Source organism: Sinohyriopsis cumingii, chromosome 12 (genome assembly GCF_028554795.1).
Source record: "Sinohyriopsis cumingii isolate HCF-2022 chromosome 12, ASM2855479v2, whole genome shotgun sequence".
NCBI classification, from domain to species: Eukaryota; Metazoa; Mollusca; class Bivalvia; order Unionida; family Unionidae; genus Sinohyriopsis; species Sinohyriopsis cumingii.
In genome coordinates, this window is record NC_142972.1 from 45544549 (window position 1) to 45564389 (window position 19841).

Below are 19841 nucleotides of genomic sequence, written 5' to 3' on the forward strand. Positions count from 1 at the left end.
ATGAAATGGTATTAATCTGATATCTAATATGGCCACCATGGCTGCCTTCTCGAAAAATATGTCATCAGTACAGAAAGTAAGTGATTTTCAGATAGAGTTTTGATCAGAAGACTTATTATGATATCTAGTTGGTCTGAAATGAACATGGTATTGTTATGAGCTACAGTATGGCTGCCATAGCAGCCATCTTAAAAATCTGAATGTCACTACCCTGAATTAAAAGTTAAATCTTTCGATTTCAAGAGAAGATTTATTAAGGTGTCTAGATGGTCTTAAATGAAAATGTTTCTGATCTGACCATGGTGGTCATCTTGAAATCATGTTATTTCAGCTCCATAATTAAGGTCATAGAGTAATGGGGTTTGTACACTTTAAGACTTCTGATGATATCTAGTTCTCGTAAATGCAAAAGATGTCAATTTAATATAAAATAAGGCTACATGCCATGATGTCAACTTGAAAATCATTTTGTTGCTACTCCTGAATGGGGATGGTCATATTGGCATAATGTTTTCACCAGGTCTTCTAATGATAACAAGTTTGTCATAAAAGAAAATGGTGCACATCATACAGCTGTTTCAATAAATGTGGGCTTAATCTGTAACAAAGAAATAGTGACAACCATAAAGTCTTGTAAAATCAAAAATATAAATTTATTTTCCTGAAATACAAAGGAAAGAATTATAAAATAACTTACAGTGGTTCCTTAAATCCTAAAAAGGTTATATTATTTCTAAGAAATCCAAATATTCAAAATGATAATTATAGTCTGTAAATTGATTATGTACCAATACTATGCAAGTAATAACTATGTTTTAAATCCCAAATTCTTGAATAAATGTTTCTCTGTCGATCGGTTAGAATATAAGTTTCAATGTTCTTGAATATTTCACTTCGATCCTTTTGAAATATAATTCAGTTTAGCTATTAATATCTCATCTTTAAATAAATGTTTCTTTCCAGCACTGCTATTCCATCATTTTGTATTAATTCTAGTTAAAAAAAATCAAATCTCAATGTCTTTCTTCAATGCTCCCTCCAAGCTGGAAAAAAATTCTAAGAAAGATGATCGCTATGTAAATATTCTTTTAATCTATTCACTATTATATGCAGTAGGAAAAAAAAACCACTTGGTTTTTCCAAGTTTTAAATAATTATTGCCAACACATCAGCTGATGCCATGTTACCAGTCAAGAAATCGGTCAAAAGCATATTTTTAAGGATTTTTTTAGGAATGAGCATGACCTCCATTCACATCACTCTTGGTCTAAACTGGACTATGTGATGTTTATGACCTTGGAAATCACATGAAGTTGTGCTATACACATGAAGTGAACTCACCCTTAAAGTGCATTCTATAGTTTTTAGAATACAAGCATAAACATTTCATAAACTAATTGACTCTTAATAAAATTCATTATTTTGCAAATAATGTACATTATGCAGATATACATAACACATCCAATATGGCCACCATAGCTGCTAATTTGTGATATAATATTATCACTCAAGATTATTAGAGGCCATTTCAGTACTCAGCATTAGAAAAAAGAAATTGTCTTGAGTTCCTGGACGTTTGAAATGGACAGTAGAGTTTCAGTCACATAAGCATGGTCATTTTTACTGGTCAATTGAAACTTACCTTCTGCATCAGCATCTGTTTATAAATTAGTGCTTAAGTTTATTTTGTCATGCTTTTAGATTAATCTAAGCTTGAACAATTATAGAAAACATGTCTAAAAATCTTTTACATAGATGTCTTTGTAGTTTAACGTCTACAAAACGTTGGCTTCTATCAGTAACAGAGTTCATTTAAAAATTTTACACCACCCACATATAACAGAGTTCTCATGGAACCCACACTAAGGAGTCTGATTTAACAAGACTATTGACAGTGTTCTATCTACAGTAAAGTTGGGTGTATTCATCTTGGAGAAAACTACTCACCACAGGCAAAATAAGTTCTTGTGATCTGCTTTTCCTACTCTGATATTTTTGCATGATTTTTAATAATAAGACAGCATTCTGTGGAATTCTAATTTGGTTTTAAAAAAGGCTGTTTCAACTCCTGATTTATGACACTGCAAACAACTGATCCATTATTGCTGAACTCATTAGTTATTTGGACAGATATTTATGCTCATTATCTGACAAGTTTTGTTCTTTGAGAGTTCATTTTACAGAATAATTGTTAAAATGAAAAAGAACAAAATATTTTGCAACTTGAAAAATCATTGGTTGTACATGTACAAGAAATCACGTTTATTGCAGTCATGGTTGACTGTGGATGAATAAAGGATGGTAGTAGTAGTAGTAGCATTGTTCTTGTTGAAATTAAGTTTAAATTTTTTAATCTCACCTTAGGGACCAGGACTCTGTGTATACAATGATGCTGAATTTACTGAAAAGGACTGGGAAGGAATACGGATGTTGAACAGCAGTGTGAAAGAAAAGGACCCTATCAAAGTTGGCAGGTTTGGTCTTGGATTCAAGTCTGTATATCATTTAACAGGTATGTATTTGTAAAGATTTAAATAAAAAATGTAAAATTTCTTAATTTATGTCACTCAGAATCTTCTATTCTCAAATTGTGAAGTGAAATGTGGAGTGCTTTGATTTGAAGCCTTTACATTTATGCAAGTAATCACTTTTATATATAAAAAAAATCAATGATAAGTAACATAGAATCTAATTCTTACTTTGTATGCAGATAAGAATATTTACTGTTAACCTTAGCCACCACCAGTGGAGTTTTAGATAATAAACCTATAAAAGATTCTGATGTGCATGAATTATTAAAGGCTCTTGGATGTCAGTCCCATTCTTTAAAAAATTACATCCATATAGGGTAAAGGTATTTATGTGTGCAATAGTATTTTGTGTTGGACAGTGGTTGTTTTTATATGTACTGGCATGGAGAGAATTGACATGGATTGACAAGCACTTTTAATGAAGCTTTACAAATTTGTTTTTTAAAACTGTCATTTTACACCATCTAAACTCAAGAGACAGCACTGTTGATATGCTGTAAAAAATGGATCACAGTGTGAGTGTAAAATACATGTATATGAATCACAAAATTATAGAGAATATAACATCTTGCCAAATTGAATGAGCAAACAAATTATATTGTGTGATCAGATCATATATATGATGTCTTCCTGGATGAATAGATCTGAAAGTGTATATAAAATTGATATTAAATATTGGTAGCCATGATTTATAAGCAATATGTTGTCCCATGGATGTAATGTCAGTGAGAGATCAGACATGATTTTGTTGATTTTGTTTAACCCTTTACCTCATAGAGCATAGTGACAAAGTGCAGCACGCTATAAATAGAACACCTGTTACCTAGCAGACCGCATCCGCATAGGCATGCCTGTGAATTGTTAAGCAATGTAGTGGTGTTAACGTTTAACAGCAGTTTTAACCATTTTATGTTTTAGGTAGACATCTATTATATATGGAAAAATTGAAGAGTAAAGTCCGATTGTTATAGCTGTGTACTTATTTTTCACGGAAGAATATTCTATGTGCTTCAAAATCATGAGAGAACTCGTTCACCGTCATGTCCATGAGGCCGCGTGACCGACCGTAGCTGCCATTTCCCATACTCGAAATTTACATGTTTTTTGTCTGCATCTACATCACTAAGTAATCTGAATTTGATAATCAATAAAAACTAATTGCTGCTTACATAAATATCAGAGCCTTTACCTTAGTTACTGAATCTTTCGTGGTTGTGATTCTACTCGTGAAAACTTCGTAAGTACTGAATGAAATCCTGCCTGTGAACTGTTAAGCAATTTTGTGTATGTTACGTTTAACAACAATTTTAACCATTTTACATTTTTGGTACACATATATTATATGTGGACAAATTTAAGAGCAATGTCTGATTGTTATAGCTGTGTAATTATTTTCCACAGAAGAATTTTTTTATGTGCTTCAAAATCTTGAGAGAACTCGTTCACCGTCATGTCCGTGAGGCCGCGTGACCAACCGTAGCTGCCATTTCCGATACTCGAAATTTACAAGGTTTTCGTGTGCGTCTATATCACTAAGTCATCTGAATTTGATAATTTATAAAAACTAATTGCTGCCTACATTAATATCAGAGCCTTTACCTAATTTATTGAATCTTTCGTGGTTGTTATTCTAATCGTGAAAACTTCGTACGTACTGAATGAAATCCACGGCTGCCATTTTGGAGAGTGGATATTACGACCCAGTTACTTTAAATAGCAGATATCGACCAGTGCATGAATAGCAACCACGTGATCTGACGTAATTGTCATTCGCAGAAATGAATGTAGTATGTAATAGGGGGGTTTTCCCCGAAGGTGGCGCTACGAAAACTAGCTCAAAATGGCTGATGTTTACAGCAGGCGTCAAAAGGCGCTTCTATGCGAATCTTGCAGAGGCGTCAAAAGGCGCTTCCATGCGAATGGAGTAGAGGCATCCAAAGATGCTTGTATGAGGTAAAGGGTTAAAGACAGCATCCAAAGGTGTATTACCAATCTTGTCAGTAATCACTGCATTGTACAACAAGTAGCAATTGAAAATTTGGCGAGTAGTTTCATGTTTAGACCAGAAGAACTTCATTTGCCTTTTGTCCATTGTTTTCAATCAAGTACAAGTTTGTTATTGCCACTATTCTTAAACTACTTGGAGGATTACCATGAAAATTTACACACATTTTTTTTACCAAGTTCTAGTTGGTCCCAAAAAGCTTGAGTAACTCACATTTTTTGTATGGCCATTTTGAAAACATTTGTTATTGTTACTTATTTTGAATGGTTAAATTTAAATGAGATTTCACTGAAACACTTATTATGATTGTCTAGTTGTTTCTAAATGAAAATATTGTTAATGTTTTTCCTCCTGAATGGTTTAGTCAATGAACATGAGGTTTTCACTAAAAGACTTTTATGATGTCTGTTTGTTAGTTAATGACACTTTTGCTACTCAAATATCCAGTAAAATTTTGCATATTGTTTCATTGGTCCTAGATAAAAATGGTCTTTATTAAATTTACAATTTTCTGGCCATGGTGGCCATGTTTTATACCTTGTTATCACTACTTTTGAATCAGCAGAATTGATAGTTATCACAACAATATTAGTCATATCACTATGATGTCTGCATTGTGATGTCTGCATTGTGGCACTTTATTGTGATGTCTAGCACTAGGACATCATGCCACAGAAATATTGCATCATGTTGCACCCAGTCACTTTATCCTGACACCTGAGGCTGACTAGCTCTAACAATGTGACGGTTGCACGCATTGGGGTGGGGTTCTTCCAATATATATTAAGTAAATTATGATAAAAGTTCCACTCAGTCTCATGGGGTTAGAAAGTTAAATTAGTGAGGTAGATTTACAGCTCTGAGCCCCCAGTCAGCAATGCTGATGGTTAAATTATAGAGAACATGAAGATGAAGTTCAATTAATAACAATTTAATAAATTCGATAATTTAAAATGATAAACTCTCAATTACCCATCTTTCCCTCGACCAAGTGACAGCCTAATTCATCCCATGATTTACAGAGTGAGTTCAATTTTCCCCCTGTCCTTGCATCTACTCATCTCTTTCTTTACCGCTAATTCCTTCCTTCCTTCTGTTCCTCCAACACCTCCTTCGACTACATTTCCCTCTCGACTATCTCCTCCTCCAATTTTGCTCCCAATTACCTCTTCCTCCCTTCTCTCCCCTTTTCCTCCTAGACTTCAACTTCTCCTGACTTCTCTCCTTTCTTCTCCTTTCCTTCATCTCTCTATCTGAGACTAGGGGACCAAACTGTAACTGGTCTGTCCCTCAAAGCTTCTTATTTGAAACTGTCTGTAGTTAGAATTTCCTATTCTAAGATATTCCCGCCAATAATGAATAGCTGTTCAGAGTTACGCTATCCTCCTCTGGGCAAACTTTCTAGCAAACTAATTCTTGCCGGAAGACGCGGAGATATCATTCTACCGAAATCAGGGTCTCTTCCCTATCTTGATTCTGATTGGGTGGCGCTGTGACCCTGTCCAATCGTCTTAGTGGCCAGTTCAACCTGGCTGTCTGTCTGCAGGGAAAAGAAGTTAAGACACTCCCACTTCTTCAGGCAACTTCTTTTGCTCTGGACAAACGTTTCCACAACTAGGTGATAATTGACTATCTGGCAGCCTCACAGCTCCTAGGTCTGGCTCTCCACTTCTAGCCACGGCAATCTTACGTAAGGGATTAGTGGTAGCCTGCGGCAATGTTTAACATCAAACAATGGCTTGTCAGAATTACCTTGATTATACATGTTTCAAACTGGGGCTACTCTGGGTCGGGGTAAACGTGACAAACAATAACCTCTTAATGCTGAATGCCAAGCAAGGCAGCTGCTAATACCATTTTTTAAAGTCTTTGGTATGACTTGGCCAGGGTTCAAACCTGCATCCTCCTGCATCCAAGTCATATGCTCTAACCATGATAGCCAGTGGTCATACTCTAAGGTACTGCACAAGATGATGCATAAGTCACATGAGTGATTACTACACAAGTCCAAAGTGATAGTCAGTTTGTTTAAAGGCTGACAAAATTTTATAGTTTTTCCACGAGTTCATTATGTTCCTTCCTGTTGGTAGACTGTTATAAAAGACAATCAGACATGGTTTAGCACTGTTTCCCTAATATGACATTAAGTTTACAGCAATTCTTTCTTATAGCAATTTTGCTGCTACCAGTATGCAAAACTAAAAACATGTCTAGATTTAACCAAACTTAGCATGTGAGTATATTGATATATTCTGAGACAGGTTCAATGATTTACTATCTGTGATATCATGTTCAGGGTCAAAGGTCGTAACAAAATTTTGCACTGCATGTGTAACTTCTATCTTATGAAAATATGAATTAAAACATGTAAGAAAATGTTTCGTTACTTTGAACATATTAACAGAAACATGTAAGCAAATAATTTCATTACAATATTGGGTATATTGTAATTTCTCAAGAATGTCTGAGATTGATTCAGTTCTTGACAATCAGAAATAGTAAAAAGACAGAAGAAATAACAATATCTTGGATTCCTGGAAAAATGTTTCAGCCAGTAGAACAGCTTCTGCCATGGACTTGTGTGTTAGATAAGTGACATTTGGGATACAAAGCCAATAGAGCAAATAGAATAACTAACTTCAATCGTAAAAAAAATTAAGCAAATTATTAATGTCAGGCAAAATGATTATTATGAAAAGGTTATGGCAGTCATCTATTTTTGGCAGAATATTGTACTTTATGATATATCTGAAACGTTTTTCTCCAACAGCAAAAAATTAGAACAATTTGGTGTTATCTATGTGTATATTTGTGTAACCTTTGGTACACAATTGTATCTGTTTTTGTGTAACATTAGTTTATTACTGTACATTGTAGTGATCATCTATAATTAAGATAATAGATAGCTAATTTGTGTCCATGGGTATAGATTCTATTTTATAGGCATTGAGCTATTCATATGTGGCAAATTCAACCTAGACATTGACCTTTTGACAACTTTGATGTAATTTCTCATTGGCTAGAAAGGTTATCTTGGTACTTAGAAGAATTAAGTTATTTCTCATTGGATGGGTCTGTCAGGTGAGTTCTTTTACAATGTGGGATAGCATGAAGTGCCACATAGCTAGTAGCAGAAAATGTGTTTTTGAACTCTATGCTTGTGTATAAATAGGTAGAGCTGGACAATTATTTCATTCTTATTTCCTATGTTCTTGTTGTAACATCAGTCTGCAAATGTGTTTAATGTTTTTGTTTAGACAGATTTGAGAGGAAACATTTGTTTGAATTATTCATAGGAATTACAAAGTGCTCATTGGGCTAAAATATTACTCTTTGAATTTAATGAATGGAGTTCTGGACAATGCCATTTTGATACATCAGAATTGTACAGACCAGTATATTCGAGGATCAGGAATTCATTTGGAACATTTAATTCTTCTTTGACTTGAGTAGAACTTTATAGGATTATTTTTGGATTTAATTCATAATACTGTAAGTTTTACAAAACATTTTGGTTTTGCTTTTTTCTGTTACTTGGTTTATGACCATAGAGTTGTAACATTAGAAATAACAAATTAGTTTCTGTTACTGTGCAAAAAGGCATGTCTAAATTTCTTATGTAATGAGAAATAATGACTTATGTTTGAATGTATGACCATTTCACCAGTAGCAAGAGTATTACTTTTTCTAGGAACAAAATATTTGGCAGTGACTGTTAGCCCTATTTAATGATCTACATATTTTTAATGTGCTTCCAAACTTATTGCATCTGTTTACATAAGATCTAAGTGCAACATTTCTCCTAAACTGAGATATGTCAGCATATTTGCAGTTTTTAATTAGCTCCCTTGGCTGTATAAGATAATCAGTTGTATGTCACTTGAACTATACTGATTTAATACTAGTTGGATCATTTCTTTGAAGTGGGATATAATTCCAGATCAAAACAAGTACGTTAAGATATGAACTAATCCAAACTGACAGCATATTTAAACATATTCAGTGTTTGTTTATGTTTTTTTTTAAGGTGATTCACATAAATGATATCAAACTTAAAGGACTTAATGTGGTAATGCAAATTGGAATCCCTGAGGTTGGAAGATTGATAAAGAGAGTAATGCAGCATCAATGTCCAGGATTTTGTTCCAGAATCTTTCTGGTTTTCATATAAAGCAAACATATTTTATGAAATTATCACCCTTATCCATTTAAAAATAGTTTGGAAGATCACTTGAAGATGGAGACATTAGTGTCATTCATAAGGTTGAATGTCCAAGATGATTACCTAGAGACATATTACACTGTTGGAAAAAAGTGACTTGTCTGTAGCTAATCCTCAACCAAAAGAAGTCAAATATGTCAACATTTCATTTATGTGTGAATGAATTTCATCACAAATCCTGGGACAATTCAGGCCACACAGATGCTATCTATAAAAGAGCATTTGAGAAGAGTTTTTTTTGTCTGCTAGCTTCTACTGGCAGCAATTCTAGTTCTCTTAGGAAGACTGAATCTGAGTCCTCTCCATTTTCTGCTGCTAGCAAAGTAGGCATTGTATATACCACTTTCAGTTCAGATTCCTTTTGAATACAAATTTCTTCACCACATGAGTTGATGGCTAAATCAGGAGAAGTTTCTGGCTGGAGTGGCAGCATGTATTCCAGAACCTCACACTATCCATATACCAGTGTCACATATTTGGAGTGGGATGCTTAAATATTGCCTGGAGGGGTAGTCCTTCAGGCATTGTGCTCTCAGAAGGAATCTTCTCTTCAAATTAACAACCTAGGGAACTGATTTCCTATCACTGAAAGGGTGTATCAATGCCAGAAAGCACTGCAGTGTTGTGGTCACCATGGTCAACATGAAAGGAACATCCTCTCATGGACATCTTTGGAGGAAATTATTCTTAGAATCTATCACATTTTAGGAAAGTGAAATATTTTAGCAGACAGGCCAGATAGGTTTGGTTCCTTCCTTACATAACAGCCTGTGCAACAGTTGTTAGCACAGAAGCTTTTTCAACAGTGGTGGAAGCCAGTGGTAACCTTGCTTGCAACAAGTTTTAACAAGGTCCCTCTCTTTTAATATCTCCAGATCCTAATCAGAATGGATAGGTAGTGAATGACTTCATAGAATCAAATTTATGCCTGTACTTTCTAGCTTGTAAGATAAATCACCTGTGTCCTTCACACTGTTAGGATATTCTACATCATGGATTTTCCTGATAACTCCCTGTGTGCCTAATGATCATTTTTTGTCTCTCTCATTTACCTATTTGTAGACACACCCAGGCATCTACTGTGATAAGACAGAATCCCTGTACACAACAATCCAATCACTGATTCTCCACCTTTATTCAAGTCCATATAAAAAATCAGTCAGCCAAGATTAGTTTTCAAGAGGGTTGCAGATTGTTCTGTCCAGGCTAGAAGGCAATAATTGACCTCCCATACTAACTATGCCAAGTGAAGACTATTCTTTAATTGGATGAGTAAGCAGCACATTATTCTGATATGCCTCCTTTGTTGCAGCAGTGGATTTTCTCTTGTTGAAGTTAAAACTGCTCAGTCTCTACCCATATGGGCAACCCTCTCCAATACACTAAAGTTCTAAGTGGGATCCAACATAGAGTTGGACTCTCATCTTTCAAAAGTGATTCAGTAATTGGACTTAAGAGGACAATCTTGTGCTCTTTAGAGCATATGTGAAACCTTTGGTGTGTTCCTTGGCTGTTATTGAAACCTCCTATGAACACTGAGTGAATGTTCCTTGTAGAACCTTACCCTTTAGATGACTTCTCTCCCAAGCATCAGTAAGGATAAGGAGTGAATACATGCCTTGACAGTTGAACTCTTGATTCAGTTTCTCTTCTTTGTCATCCTGGAATTAGCTACATTTTGGTCATCATCAATCCAGTGGGAATTTTCAGTCTCAGTTCTATGTGCTCTAGGGTTGATCAAGATAGACTTCTTTGCTTGGTTTGGGTTTGATGTTTTTGTTTGGTTAATTCCATATTGAAATTAGAGGGTCAAAACCATCTTTTTCTCTCTCAAAGGTACTGTTATGTTGGCACCACCCATCTCAAGGAGATGACTATCACAAATGCTTGTCAGTCTGTCACTGAGACAGATCTTTCTTTCTTGAGAATCAAACCCAGTGCAGTTGGTGCTATAATTGCTGCGTCTCAGGTCTTTCTTAACCATTCTTCTTTGGATAATGTTATGAATATTGCATTTTGGCAGTCTCACTCAATCTTCATTTCATCCTACCTAGAGTCAGTGTTGCACCAGAGCAAATACATTTGTAACATTAGATCCAGTTGTGTCAGCTCAGCAAGTTGTCAAGCCATCCTGCAGTAGGGCACAGTGGTATGCAGCCTAGAATGATGTCAAGTTCACTTTGACAGCTTATCTTGGGATAAAATTATGAGTCTCTCCAAGTTGTAAAAGTCAGCAAAGTAATAATAATAATAATAATAATAATAATGAGGACTTTGTATAGCGCCTGATCTTTAGAAGCTCTAAGCACTTTACAACATTAGACAACACCTATCAGATAAGAAACATAATAATATTATTACAAAAACAAACAACATGAAATTAGAAAAAAATTTAAGAAATAAAAAAACATGCTGAGAATCTTTCAGGTAGGAAACATTATTAGGTCTTTAAATTTGTTCTTGCAGTCAAAATAAGTGAGTTTTGAGAGCTTTCTTGAATGTGATCACTGTGTCTTTGTGTCTAAGTTCAGTAGGCAATTCATTGCACGTTGCTGGGCCCTGGTATGCAAAAGAACGCTGTCCATATGACTTTGTTTTCGTAGTGGGAATAATGAGTATACAATTGTCAGAAGAGGAGCGTAAGTATCTTGCTGGTGTGTACACATGGGTGAGGTCAGATAGGTACGTTGGACTAGAGTCCGACAGTGAAACGTAGCACAGAGAACAAATTTTGTGTTTGATTCTGGATTGAATGGATAGCCAGTGTAGGGTACAGAGCAGCAGGGAGGTGTGCTCTGATCGTGGTATTCTAAGTATGATCCGAGCAGCTGTGTTTTGAACTTTTTGAAGTTTCTGGAGTAGATATTGAGATGAACCAGACAGAACTGAGTTACAATAGTCCAGTCTTGAAAGTACTAATGAACACACAAGTGTTTTAATAGCATCAGCTGAAAGATATTTGCGAATTGAGCTGATGCATCCGAGCTGATGTGTCTCAGCTCAAGATATGCAGCCTTGCATATGTTCATGACATGTTGGTGCAATGTGAGAGTACTGTCCAGAGTAACACCTAGGTTTCATACTGATTGTGTGAATTTAATGTTGGTGTTGCTGATATTTATTGTTTGAGGTAAAGGATGTGAATGAGAAAGTCTTTGTGTTGTGATCAGAATGGCCTCAGTTTTATCATCATTCATCTGCAGCTTGTTACAAGTCATCCATGATTTCACATTAGAAATGCACCTCTCTACACCTTGGATGGTAGCATCAACTTCATTTGGGTGGCTAGATTTGTATATTTGGGTATCATCAGCGTACAATTGGTGAGACACTGGATGATGATCTATGACACTTGATAGCGACTGAGTGTACAGAATGAAGAGAACAGGTCCAAGAACAGACCCCTGTGGAACTCCACAACATAGATCAACTGGGCTGTAGTGTATTCCATTTGCAGACACAATTTGTGTCCTGTTGACCATGTAGGACTTGAACCACAGTAAGGCTGTATCATGAATGCCAAATACATGCTGGAGACGGTGAAGTAATATATCATGGTCTATTGTGTCAAATGCTGCAGATAAATCAATGAGGGTGAGGACTGTAATCTTTCTGCTATCCAACAGAGAGAGAATGTCATTAACTACTTTTAGAAGAGTAGTTTCAGTACTGTGGCAAGGGCGATATGCAGATTGTACATTGCTAAAAAGACTATTTGAATTTAGATGAGATACAAGCTGGGATAGAACAACCTTTTCTAAGATTTTTGAAATGAATGGAAGATTAGAAACTGGGCGGTAGTTCTTTAAATCGTTATGGTCTAGTGTTGGTTTCTTCAGCAGAGGCTTTACAATGGCAGTTTTGAAAAATGATGGGAATTCCCCAGATGAGAGAGAGGTATTAATAACATCAGTTAGTGAAGGCAATACTGGATCTAAGCACTCAAGCAGCAGTGATGTTGGAATTGGATCAAGTTCGCATGATTTTGGTGCACTCTTCATCAGGATTGTACGTCCAAAATCCATAGAGACAGGTTCAAATGCTGCTAATGGTTGCCGCTCAAATTCTGTATCCCAACTGTATGGTGACAACGAGTCAATTGAAATTGTGGTGTCAAGCTTATCTCTAATGGTTTGTACTTTGTCACGGAAGAAATTTGCAAACATGTCAGGAAGGTCGACTGGAGAGTTGTTGTTGTTGTGTGGTTTAACGCCATTTTTCAGCACATGATAGGCTATGCATGGCAGCCAGTATTAATGGTGGAGGAAGAACCAGAGAAAACCCCAGAAAGAACCACCGACCCACGAGAAGCTACTGGTAAGCTTTCTCACATACCCACATTAGCCGAATCCTAGACTCAAACCCACACGGTCGACTGGAGAGAAGGTAGTTGGAAGTGGTGTTGATTTGTTCCTTGACATTAGCTTGTTAGTAATCTCGAAGAGCTCTTTGCAGCTGGAACTTTCTATGATCTAAGTACTGTAGTGGGCTGATTTCACTGCATGGACTATATTTATGACATTCTTCTTAGCGACTTCATAGATTTACTTATGAATAGTGAGTCTGGTGGAAAGCCAGAGCCTCTCAGCTTTACGGCCGTCTCTTTTAGCAGTGTGAAGCTGGTCCCTAATGTTGCTATACCATGGAGAACACTTTTGAATTGATACTCTGCACTTGGTAGCTGGGGCATGTTTGTCAAGTAATGAACGCAGACAGTTATCGAGTTGTTCTGCGGTAGGAGGTAAGCAAGTTGTTAGGTTAGCTTGGATGTCGTGCATTAGTTTGGTTCTATTTATCATACGGAGGTTTCTCTTAGTAGCAGATAAAGGTGGAGGGTTAGGGACTGATACGTCAAGATGGCATATAATGCAGAGGTGATCTGATGCAAGGTCATGGGATACCAGGGAGGACCGTAGAATGTTATCATCAGGTCTATGAAGAATCCAGTCTAAAATGTGACCATGTTTATGGATGGGTTGGTTAACTGACTGTTTGAGGTTGAAAACATTAGTAGAATCTATGAGTTTTGATGTATTAAGAAGTGTTGTATTGCTGCTTTTAAAATTATAAGGGGGTTGGTGGGTAACAATGAGGAGGCGGTTAAAACTATTTTGTTTATGTATTACTTACCTGTTATTATTACCATATTTTTCCTCCTCACTTCCTGCTCTGATGTCATATTAATCTCAGTAGACGTCAAAGAAGGACAATATTCCAAATGTCTGAAGTATGGCATCAGACTGGATATATATATATATATATATATATATATATATATATATATATATATATATCTTCTTTTGCTTTATGGCCCCCTGATTACTAATCCAAGGAGGGATTAGATCCTGGACTGTAGACTAGCACCAGGAAAAGAGATACTAAAGTAATAATATCAGCTAAGTATTACATAAATAAAATTTAATCACCACCCAAAACTACGTTCATCCCCCTCTTCTTGGTACATTTACACTTAATTTCATCCAGTGAGGGGTCAAGGTCCATCACGTGGAGTCACCTGCTCTGCACTTCTACATCTATCTGACTGCTTTATATTCTCAAAACACATGATAATTTGCTGTCCATGCAGTACAGGTATTTTGCAGGAACACATGCTTTTCCTTAAAATCACAGTATTACTCAGTGACTATATCTTGTTTTCACTCTTAGTAACATGTTACGCAGAAGCTGTTAATTTGATGGGTTTGTGTGACAGTGTATGTAATCAATGAAACAAAAGCCATACATATGCAGATGTTTCGCAAGATGGAGATTTAGGTGGAGCTGCAACACCATGAAATCATCTTATGAGGCAAAATCTGGATCAAGCTTCAGTTTTCAGTGCCGAAATTATAGCTGCCATACTCAAAGTTTTGAAGTGCATTACAGTTTCTCAAAAAGCATATTTCAGCATTGTTTCTGATACCCTTTCCACTCTGAAAGCTTTGCAGAATCTTAAATCTGACAACCTATTAATATCCCAATTATTACAGAAAAGTGGTGTTCTTGTACAATATTGGCAAAGTATTCTGTGCTGTTGGCTCCCTAGTCACATTCATATTAAGGGTAATAAAAGGGAAGATAAATCAGCCAAAGCTGTCCTGTTGTCACCCATATCTGAATGGAAGATTGCATTACCGACTTCAAATGATGTATAAATCAGAATGTGCTTCACAGCAGGAAAAAAGGATGTAGGATGAAAACTCCACAAACAGATTTAAAAACAGCAAACCCACTATTATAGAGTGTCATCTTTCATGCATTAGAGTAAATTAGATGAGGTGGTATTGTGCTGATTATGCATTGGTCACACATACCTGACTTGTGCATATCTCCTTAAGAGTGGACTTTGAGACTGGAATGAATATCATGCAGTTATGCACTGACAATGGAGCACATTGTTGTCAAGTATGTAGATTTTCAACTTGTGAGACAGAAGTATTTTGTTAAAAAATGCATGAAGAAACTGTATAAGGGTGTACCAGGCATGAAAATCATTTTAAGAGAATATGATTTATAGAGCAAATTTAAGCCATGTTTCAAGGATTTTACATGTGTTACCATTGTTATTTAATATAGATTTTAAATTTTTTTAATGTTTACATGTTATATTGTATCTTACTATTGTTATGACTCAATGGTTTCAAACCAAGTAACAGAAAAGAGCAAAAACCAACAAGTTTTGTCAACTTTAACAAATAATTTATTTTCCTCAGAATACAAATTGAACATTGAAAATGAACCTAACAGTATTGTCAGTTAACACATTAACCCCTGAGCCAAACAGCTAGGCAGTCCCCTGAAGCATACTTGCAGAGATCACCTAGAGCAGTGTTAGCCTTTCCAGTGCCTGTATCCCTGTGACTAGCTGACAGCAATTGGATTGCAGATTTTTATAGAGGGGCTACTTACAATAAAATTGTTATTATTTTATTTGCATTCATTTAATTCAGCTCAAATTTGGCACGGCAGTTCTCAGTAAACTTACATACATAATGGTATAAATTTCATGCCACATGCAGAAATAAAACTAATGCATGATGGTGAAAACAAATGATGTACTTGCCAATTTGCTTCTCTTGCCGTGAATAATCGATAAAATCCATTATGAATTCACAAAGAATTATTAACACCATCAACACATGAAATAATTATATTTTATGTACACAAAAATTCCACTTGCCGTCTCTTGTAAACTAAACATCCTGTGAATACTGTACACAAATGGGCATATTTTATTTGCTCTTTACTTACCTTTCTTCCTAAGAATTCTCACTGAAATTTTTAAAACTAATAAAACACTTAACAAACCTTGAACTATGAACACTCATGTTAACAACGTATATTTCCCAAACATTTATTCAACGATTATTCAAAAGAAAAAAGAAGCTCCACGAAATCAAATGCATTTGCATCAGGGTCTAAATCCGTTGCTGGTCCTTGGTAAGTTGGTATAGCCTCTTGTCAATGTGTGTTTTATCATTTACGATCATCGATCAGCTCTACTTTCATTTTCTTCTTCTTCTTCAACATTCTCATTTTCGTCACTACCGCTGTTATTTTCAGTAGCTTTTTCGATGTCACTATTAATCTCGTCTGATTAAAATCCAGAAAATTATCCATCAGAATCCGTCAAGAAAAAGTCTGCTCCTAGAGGCTGATTCTCATCAATTTGCATCATTTTGAAATCGAAATATTTCCACTAAATCAACTGATATCGAAGTGAAAAAAATTTCCCGCTGTTCAGCAATGTGCGCTCTATCTATGTAAGCTAAAATTTGATTGGTTAAACTGCCTGCATTAGTAGGAAATGGCTTTAAATCGACCAATGGTTTGCGCCGAGTTAACTCGTCGTGCGGGAGAAAGGCCTTGCTAAATACTGCCTCTTAAACTCGGCGCTCGGGAGACAAGCTATGCAAACTCAGCCACTTTAGCGAGGCTCGCGGGAGATCAGGGGTGTAAAGTACGACGAGTATACTCGTCGCCAGGGGTTAATGTGTTAAATCCCAGATGGCCCTAAAGGCCTATATACAAGTCCAAATGCATAGAGTTTCAAATGAATTCCAGTGGGTCAGTTTTCTTTCTAAATCATTCAAAGTTACCAACAAGTTTACGAATTTCCAAGTGAAAAACTAATGTCCTTGATTCAGATTCAAATAAACATGTTTACTACCAATAATAATGATCTGAATATTTAATATATAATCATAGAAAGATATTAGCTATGTATTTTATTGTTTACAAATTAAATGTCACTAGTCAGGTAGACCATTAACTTAATTTTGGACTAAGGTTAGTTACAAAATACAGATCTACATAGCATATCAACTTGGACAAATGCCAACAAACAATATAAATAAATATACATAACACTATTCTAAATATTATATTTATTTGGAAGGGTTTATCTTCCTAACCTTTTGTGCAAATTTGACATTTTTCTAACTTTACCTTTAGCTGACATCATTCAACCACTTTTGCCCTGTGCTGCAGTTAAACACTCCATAGATCACAGAAATGATTAGCAGCAGCATGTCAGTGTATCTGTATGATTGTTGAGGTGTGTTTATAAGGATTAAGTTGCTGATCTACTGGTCAGGAGTGGTTTTAGTGTTAAGAGCAACATTAATAGTTCTGTGCAATACTTGTTGCAGATTAATTAAAATAATGGCTCATCAGAGGAATTTTGGGTGTGCTTTAGCCAGCTTTGAATTACAAAATCTGACAGTCATTTAATGCCATATTGACTAATTAGAGCCAAAGGTTGGTTGTACAAACATGTTTTCAGCAGTGAACAGATCAAGTATAGTTAATTTTCTGTAAAGTTTTCAGTTGATGGCTGTTGAGAATTCTATACAATAATTTAAAGAAATAAATAATTTAGGTCATGGGGTCAACATAATTAGTGTATTACATATAGAATCATGTTTTAGTGAAGTATATTGGGGGATATATAACTGGGATCATCCTGTTACAATGGTGTCAGAAGTGTGATATTAAATGGAGCACTAACACTACTTTACATAGGTCTTGTATGTTTTTCTTGTGTGTTTCGGACTGTGACATTCGTGACAAGACTTGACTTTAAGAGGTTGAGTGATTAAATCACTTACCTTTAAGTTAGATAATATGTTTAGTTGTTTTATATGCATATTACATGTATTTTTGTTGCCTTCTGGAAAGTAAGATGGTGTTGGTTTTGTGAAATTCCATAACTGTATATTTTTGCATGGTAGATCATTTTGAATTGGTCATCATATCAACAGTATAAAACATGTCACCACTAAAAGATTTCTAAAAGCTGTTGGGGAAGCCATTGTTTTTTAAATGTTGCATTCTATTGGTACCTTGTGTTAGGCAGTCTGGCAGCTAAGAGCTGTTTAACTGAGTTGGAGCTGTGATGTGTGTTGGACCTGTGCTATATCTGTTATGTGTGTTGGACCTGTGCTATGTCTGTGATGTGTGTTGGACCTGTGATGTGTGTTGGACCTGTGCTATGTCTGTATTGTGTGTTGGACCTGTTCTGTGTCTGTGATGTGTGTTGGACCTGTGCTATGTCTGTGATGTGTGTTGGACCTGTTCTGTGTCTGTGATGTGTGTTGGACCTGTGCTATGTCTGTGATATGTGTTGGACTTGTGCTATGTCTGTGATGTGTTTTGGACCTGTGCTATGTCTGTGATATGTGTTGGACTTGTGCTTTGTCTGTGATGTGTGTTGAACCTGTGCTTTGTCTGTGATGTGTGTTGAACCTGTGCTATGTCTGTCATGTGTGTAGGACCTGTGCTATGTCTGTGATGTGTGTAGGACCTGTGCTATGTCTGTCACGTGTGTTGGACCTGTGCTATGTCTGTTATGTGTATTGGACCTGTGCTATGTCTGTGATGTGTGTTGGACCTGTGCTATGTATGTGTGTGTGTTGGACCTGTGCTATGTCTGTGATATGTGTTGGACCTGTGCTATGTCTGTGATGTGTGTTGGACCTGTGCTGTGTCTGTGATATGTGTTGGACCTGTGCTATGTCTGTGATGTGTGTTGAACCTATGCTATGTCTGTGATGTGTGTTGGACCTGTGCTATGTCTGTGATGTGTGTTGGACCTGTGCTATGTCTGTGATGTGTGTTGGACCTGTGCTATGTCTGTGATGTGTGTTGGACCTGTGCTATGTCTGTGATGTGTGTTGGACCTGTGCTATGTCTGTGATGTGTGTTGGACCTGTGCTATGCTTGTGATATGTGTTGGACCTGTGCTATGTCTGTGATGTGTGTTGGACCTGTGCTATGTTTGTGATGTGTGATGGACCTGTGCTATGTCTATGATGCGTGTTGGACCTGTGCTATGTCTGTGATGTGTGTTGGACCTGTGCTATGTCTGTGATGTTTGTTGGACCTGTTCTGTATGTTGTAGATGTGTGCTGTGTGTTGGGTCTCTGATGTGTGTTTGCACAGAGTTGGAGGTGTGGTCTTTGCTGTGGTGCTAATTTGGATGCTGAGAGTGGTACTTGTTGGGTAGGTATATATGTTGATGGTGACATTGGCTAAGAGGAAGATAGTAGTTATCTCATGTTGAAGGACTAAAACTTTATGACAAATGGGTCTGCAAGGAACAAGGGGATTTTATGGATTCTTGGGCAGACTGAGTTGCTGAACATTTGTGGTGGCTCCTTGATCATCCGACAACAGTGGGACTGTAGATGGTTATTGACCATTATCACTATTTGAGTGAAAATGAATCATTATCACTATTTGAATGAAAATGAGTATCATTATTTGAGTGAAAATCATTATTATCACTTTTGAGTGAAAATCATCATTATCACTTTTTGAGTGAAAATCATTATCACTTTTTGAATAAAAATCATCATTATCACTATTTGAATGAAAATCATCATTTTCATTATTTGAATGAAAATCATCATTATATCTATTTGAATGAAAATCATTATTATCACTATTTGAATGAAAATCATTATTATCACTATTTGAGTGAAAATCATCATTATCACTGAGTAAAAATCATTATCACTATTTGAATGAAAATCATCATTATTACTATTTGAGTGAAAATTATCATTTTCACCATTAGAAT

At 36.0% G+C, this 19841-nt stretch overlaps 1 protein-coding gene across 1 annotated transcript in view; it reads left to right on the plus strand.

Annotated features, from left to right (window-relative positions):
* The window catches only part of LOC149786369 (sacsin-like), an 87682-nt gene that overhangs the window by 43874 nt on the left and 23967 nt on the right, over positions 1-19841 (plus strand). The window contains exon 6 of the mRNA XM_089975930.1: positions 2365-2512. Coding sequence (XP_089832056.1) covers positions 2365-2512 — 148 coding nt within the window. The remainder of the gene's footprint in view (positions 1-2364; positions 2513-19841) is intronic.